General features: G+C 38.5%; 1 protein-coding gene across 1 annotated transcript; it reads right to left on the bottom strand.

The window, feature by feature from the left end:
- Positions 1 to 387: 387 nt before the first annotated feature.
- Positions 388 to 3,043, bottom strand: LOC145806900 (uncharacterized). Its single transcript, XM_082904751.1, has 4 exons — positions 3,029 to 3,043; positions 2,775 to 2,914; positions 796 to 986; positions 388 to 698 (listed from the first exon to the last, which is right to left on the bottom strand). Exons 1-4 carry the CDS (start codon positions 3,041 to 3,043, stop codon positions 388 to 390), a joined length of 657 nt encoding a protein of 218 aa, XP_082760877.1.
- Positions 3,044 to 6,696: the final 3,653 nt, after the last annotated feature.

Here is a 6,696-nt window from a genome sequence, read left to right as displayed (position 1 = left end):
TCAGAGTTATTAAAAACCAGTACCTAATTTCTTGATAACCACAGATCACAACACGGCAAAGTAAAGAGATTCCAAAACTAATTTTTGTAGATCAGAGAAAAATGGAGCAAACCACCAAGCTGTTATGCTTTGCAGATTTCCTGAGCATACCCACTCAATTCCACACCAAAGGACATCAGTCCATACAATACATGAAATTAGAGATAACATTATTACATTTTCCATTGCTTTCCATTCCACACAGATAAGCAACAACACACAAAGACACATTACATATCCTGGTCACTAATTAGTAATACAGAGTTAGATGACTTCAATGTTTATTCAATAGCAAACTCGAGGGTAGTTGTTGGGAAACAAGAAGAGAAATCACATATAGCAAAGAATCTAAGTAGTAGCCACGTAGCTACTGTCAGGCACTGTCTTAAGGGCGGCAGCTCGGAAAAGATTAAAGTAGAGTGGAAACTGCACCATGGTAAAAACTGTCATGGGTAGAAGCGCCACTAAATATTCAAAAACCCATGCGTCTCTTACAACACCTCTGAGGATAAAGAAATGTCCACCGCAAAAAGATATCAACATGGAAGCAATGGATAGAAAGAGTGTCGTCAAACCTATCAGAAGCATTCCTGGCACCTTACGACGAAAATCCATGGCTTGGTGTTGAGTGGTGAGAATGGCTAGGAACATGATCAATGCTGTCAGTGAAAAGCAGAGCGCAGCAAGTGATGAGATGGAAAAGACGTCAAACATGCCCTGTTGTATGAGAACAGGCACCCCGTTGTTTTGATTAACGCCACCTTGCTGATGTGGCAAAGGCAACTGTGGCAATGAGTGTTGCAGCGACGACGCACGAGTCTGATGTTTTCATTAGCCATTGGATGTCCTTTTGGACGAGAACACTGTGTTCCTTCATAAATATTTCGTTTGGGGTCTCGCCGGCTTTGTTAGCCCCAAAGGATACTGGCATAGTGTGGTGCTTTATTCTAAGTGTAATTTAAAGATAATAAAATTTTCATGATTATTTTCATGAAAGGTTTTTCATGATACCTGTTCTCAATAAATTGCAGGAGAGATCAAGCAAATATGTCATGCATATGCTTTATTAATTAGCGACATGGAATTCTGAACAAATTGCATTACATCCGAGCAAGCAGTTTTCACTAATGTTTCTATATAATTAATTCTATAAAGGAATTTTTAGAGAAATGCATTACAAACTAATATTTTACACCAAATGATGTCGCCTTTTGTGGCTCTCTCAAAACTTCTTTCTTTCATAAACAAAGTTTGTCACACAATGATTAATATTTCATGAAAAAATCTGTTTTTTTGAAAAGTTGATATAGAAGGTGCATCCAAAATAATGTGATGATGACAGTTTTTACATGAGGTTTTTTTTTCATCAGTTAGTAGAGTTTTCAAAAATATTAATAATAACAATAAGGGTAAATACAAATATAGCTACTGAGATTTGATTAAGATATTAATCACTCCATGTATTTTTAGAAATTACATTCCACCTCCTAAGATTTCGATTTCATAACAAATCGTCCCTTTTATTAATAAATCATCACATCAATTAATAGTTTTTAATGATCTCAAAAATATATTTCAATTAATAATTTAAGTAATTTTATTATTGTATATGAGAGAAATTGTGAATTTTTTTTTAATTAATTTTGTTAAATAAAAAAATTTGACAATAAAGTATTTGTAATTTTTCAAATCACATAGGACAATCTGTATTTTAAGCAAAGCTTAATGGGTGTATTTGTAATTTACCCTAATAATAATAATAATAATAATAATAATAATAATAATAATAATAAATAAATAAATAAATAAATAAATAAAACACAAACAAACTCTTACTCGACTAATTGGGTTTGAAGGGTTAATATATATAGCATTGTGGCACTAATAGGCTAAATTATAACATTGCAACAATTATTTTAACAATGACCGGTGGAGACGGTCTAAGTAGCTATTTGTTTGTTTCATCATCCACCACTTGCGATGTCCTCATCGGCTGCCCTTCCCCCATAATCTTAGGCCCCGTTTGTTTTGGGAGATAAAATGGAAGAAATTAATAATGAGGAGATTAATGGTGAGGGGATTGATAGTGAGGGGATTAATAATGAGGAATTGTTAAATTATTTTTATATAAAATAATAAAACAAATAAAAAAATATAAAAAATTAAACGTTATATTTAAAAAAAATTCCCAATATATAAAAAATAAAAAAATTTCTAATCCCCTCACTATTTTCTAATACCATCTCTACCTCCTCCTTACCAATCCCCATTCCAAGGGTATTAGCAATACCAAGGGACTAATAGTCCCAGGGCTTTCTCTGCAAACAAATAGGGGCTTTAGGGGCTTTAGTAATACCTTGGTATTACTAGTCCCAATACCCTCCCTATAACGCAAAACAAACAGGGCCTTAGGATAATATAAAAATAAAAATTACACAAAAAAACATGAAAAGATCTCGGTCCACATCGTGTTCACCTTAAAATCATTCCGATTCTATATATAAATTATCACTACAATTTAAATAAATTATTTTGTATAAAATTTAAATTTTTATACAAGTTTTGTTTTTATTTCAATAGCATTACTTATACTTCATACCTCATACCGCTTGATTTCCCATTGCATTTTCAAACAGGGGATAAGCCAGAGACGATCAGAAATCTATGCAGCGAGATGCAATGCACTGTCGCCATCCTTGTCCACTTCATGAAAGATGGTGTCTCTCAAAATATACCTTTTCAGTAAATACTGGAATACAACGGTTTGCCGGTTCTCAACCGCCAAGAGCACTATATTCTTCCCGTCAGAGTTTATGTCGTAGATGGCCACCGGAAAATGACCCATAATTTCTTCCACCATTTCCATGATACCACTCTTTGCAGCAATTAATACAGGTAATCCAAGAATTATAACTCTTTCATGATCACTTTTATGATCCCTAACTTTTTTTTTTTTTTATATACATGTGTCTCATCTTTACATACGTACTTGTAGACACCCCATTTTTGACCGTCCTCAAGAGTTGGACGTCATCGTTTGAACACTCGATAATCATCCTTGTTCGTGTTCGTCTTGAGTTCCCGGAGGTCTCGACTACGTTCCCTGCCTCAGGATCTCTCGACTCGACCGTTTTGTGTTTGGTTTTGCACCAAACACTTGTTGTTTTGATTATGAGGGTGGGAAGTAGCTTGTAGGCCATCCCCACACCTCACCGGCCATGGCTTGAGGCCACCGGCCTTGTTTCCTTGCCACCGGCCATTGGTGATGGCCGGTCGGCACTATTGATGGTCGGTCGGCATTGTGTTTGGTCGGCCGGCCATTGTTTCTGATCAATCGGCCACTTTTTCTGGCCGAGACCTTTTCTTGAGGGAGCTTGACCCTTTTGAACCTTTTTTTAGCTTCTTGAAGAAGCTTGACCCTTTTGAACCTTTTTTTAGCTTCTTGAGGAAGCTTGAACCATTTTAGCTTCTCCAAGAAGCTTGACCCTTTTTTAGCTTCTCTAAGAAGCTTGACCCTTTTTTTTTAGCTTCTCCAAGAAGCTTGAACCCTTCTAAGCTTCCAAAAGAAGCTTGCACCTCTTGAACTTTTGTCTAGTTTCTCCAAGAAGCTTGACCCATTTGCCTAGCTTCTCCAAGAAGCTTGGCCTTCTTGGCCCTTTTGCTCCAAACTTCTAAGAGAAGCTTGGCCTTTTTGGTCAAAGCTTCTAAGAGAAGCTTTGCCCCATTAGTTTCTCTATATAAGGAGAGCCTCTCCTTCCATTAGACGGGTTAGAAAAATCTGATATATATCACATATATATCACTCCCTCTCTATATCTCCCTCTCTCTCTACATTTGGGTGGGTTTGAGGGCCAAAAGGGTCTAGTTTTTGGCCATTTGAACTATAACTCTTGGCCTAACACCTCCATCATCAACCTAAGGAGCTTGGAGGCCATTTTCAGAGGCTAAGGGACTGTTTTTTGGGACCAAGGGGCTGCTGTCCCCTTTTGGCTACAAAGGTAACTCTTTTTCCCTCTTTATTCCCCGTTTTTGCACACCCTTTTAGCCTGTCTTGCTTCCTGATTTGAGCTTTGTATATAACATAAAAAAGTTCTTTTTTTTGTGTTTAAGATACTTCATTAAGGACACTTTTGTGTTTGGGGTCGTTTACCCCCTCTTAGGCCTTGTTTGGCCCCATTTTGTGCTATTTTTGGTGAGTTTCGGGACCACCTTGTTTGGGCCTCCTCACCACTGAAATCCCTCAAGATTTCAGTGGTGAGGATGGTGGTTTAAGGTCCTAAGAAAGAGAGGGCCATCCCCTCTCCTTGTTGTCTTGTTTGATGCCCTTTTTGGCCTTACAAAGGGGCCTATATTTGCACACTTCTTGAGCTCGGTTCAGGCATTTTTCAGTGGGTTTTAGGACCCCCATAAGCATTTCCAGAGTTGTTTTGGTCATATTGGATGTCTATCTTGCATGTGCTTAATAACTCCTTGCATGGCCCTCTAAAGTAACTCATCATTTTTGCATGCCATGGTTGCGTATCAGTGGTTATTTGGGCCTATTTTCACATGTTTTATTCACTAATTTTTGATGGTTTGGTGAGATTCAATGTGCATCATACACTTACTTTGTATTTCTCTATTTTGCCTAGAAATGCATCTTGCCTTTGGACCACCATGCTTGCATATTTTGGCTTAGCTTTGTGAAGTTTTTGGTCATGTTTTAACATGCTTAAGGTCTGTCTTGGGTCTTTAGATTCACATTTTCCATGTTTAGTATAGCCCATTTGCATTTTGGCTTGTTGGCCTTAAGTGTGTGAGTATGTAGCATGCTTTATTTACTTTGTTTTATTGGTTTGGCACCATTTGTAGCATCATTTTAGTCCCTTTGACATGCTTGTATGCTTGCCTTGGACACCTCTTTAATGCTTTGAAAGTTTGTGTAGCATGCTCCATGTTTTGGCATTTGTGCATGCCTTTAAATTTAGGTCATTTGGATGCCATCTAAGTGATCTTTAGGCCTTGTTTTAATATGCTAAAATTCTGTTTTTAGTCATTTAATTCATGCCATGTGTGGTTGCACTAAGTGTAGTTCAATACTTCTTTGGTGGGCCTTAGGAATTGGACCATATTTGCATGCATGTTTGCATGTCATTTAGCCCTTATTTCATAGCACTATGGCCACTGTTTTGGGCCTAATTAGACCTGCCCAAATCATGTTTAAGTCCACCTCTTTGTTTGTTGCATGCTCTCCTTGTATATTGTAGCATATTGGTGAGTTGTTGCATGTTTGAAATCACATGATTGAATGAAGTCACATGTTGGCTTACATGCTTGAATGCCTACATTAGCCTTGCACACTTGTTAGTCGCATTGCTCTATGCCTTGCATTTCTTGCATGCTCATTTGCATTGCCGTATTGCATGCCTAGTTAACATGCTTAGGTTGCATTGCATTGGCATGCATGCTTGGCCTCTTGACTATCTATGATAGAGGTTAAGTCCCCATTGGTTTGATTGTTTGCATTGCATTTGACATGGAAATGCATAACTTGGTCTCTTGGGCATCACGCATGGAAATGCGCGATTGATGGTACAAGAACCAAGGAGCATGTCCCTTTGAGTCATTAACATGATAAGGGACATGATCGGTGCATATATGCCTTGAATTGTATTGCCATGCTCTGCCTTGCCCTCTGTTGCTGTCAATTGCAGATTCTGCAGGAACTTTCTGCCGACCGGCAGTGATAAGTGCCGACCGGCAATCTCCCCTCTGCCGATATCTTCACCAATGGCCGGTAATCACATGCCATTGCCGGTGAGCATTCTACCCAGCCGATGGCATTCTTCAGTATCCAGAGAAGCAATCCTGAGGTTTTGGCAGCCTCCAGAGGAGTAAAGAAAGGAAAACAGAGGCAGCCTATGCATGGCGGTGCACTTCCGAGCAAGACCCGAGCACGCATTGCATTGGGTTCCCTTCCCGAGCCAGTTTACTGTTTTTATTAGCTTAGTTAGTTTGTTAGCTAATTAGGCAATTTGTAATATTTAATTAGCTTGTAGGTTAATTATCTATATTATTCTTTTGGTCCCTTCGAGCGAGGACGAATCTGTAATAAGTGTGGGTGAGTGCGTGAATGTCTTCCAACCCCCACTTCTTTCTTCCCTTTTATTTACCTGCTCATGATGGTAGATTAGGGCATGTTTAATTTAGCATACCTTATGCTATGCATGCGTGCATCCATACATTCGTCTTGCATGCACCGGGCTCAGTACATCATGCTAACCGCATTTGTACTTCAATTCCAAATTGAATACGTGCATCAATTGATTGCATTTCACATGCCATGTTTAGATTAGCCGAGCCTATTCTAACTGCATCCTGTATGTGTTGCATTAGACATTTGAAAATGAACTAGGATCATGCATGTTTGCTAACTAGTTTATTGTTTTGGCACGGAGTACGATGTAAGTATTTGCGCTTTAGCATCCTCGCATGTGTGTGAATGTTAACATGATAGCATGCTTACCATGTGGCTAGATGCTTATGTGTTATAAACTGTTTGAATGCCTGTGGGTGAAGGTTGGATCGTTTGAGTTGGAAAAACTCGTTGAAATCCGTATTTTAGCCCACTCGCGAGTAGCAAATTCCAAAACATTTTCCAAAACAAACGGATATGCA

This window comes from Camellia sinensis, chromosome 14 (genome assembly GCF_055761805.1).
Source record: "Camellia sinensis isolate YWXY chromosome 14, ASM5576180v1, whole genome shotgun sequence".
NCBI classification, from domain to species: domain Eukaryota; kingdom Viridiplantae; phylum Streptophyta; class Magnoliopsida; order Ericales; family Theaceae; genus Camellia; species Camellia sinensis.
This window is presented reverse-complemented; position numbering and strand designations above follow the sequence as displayed.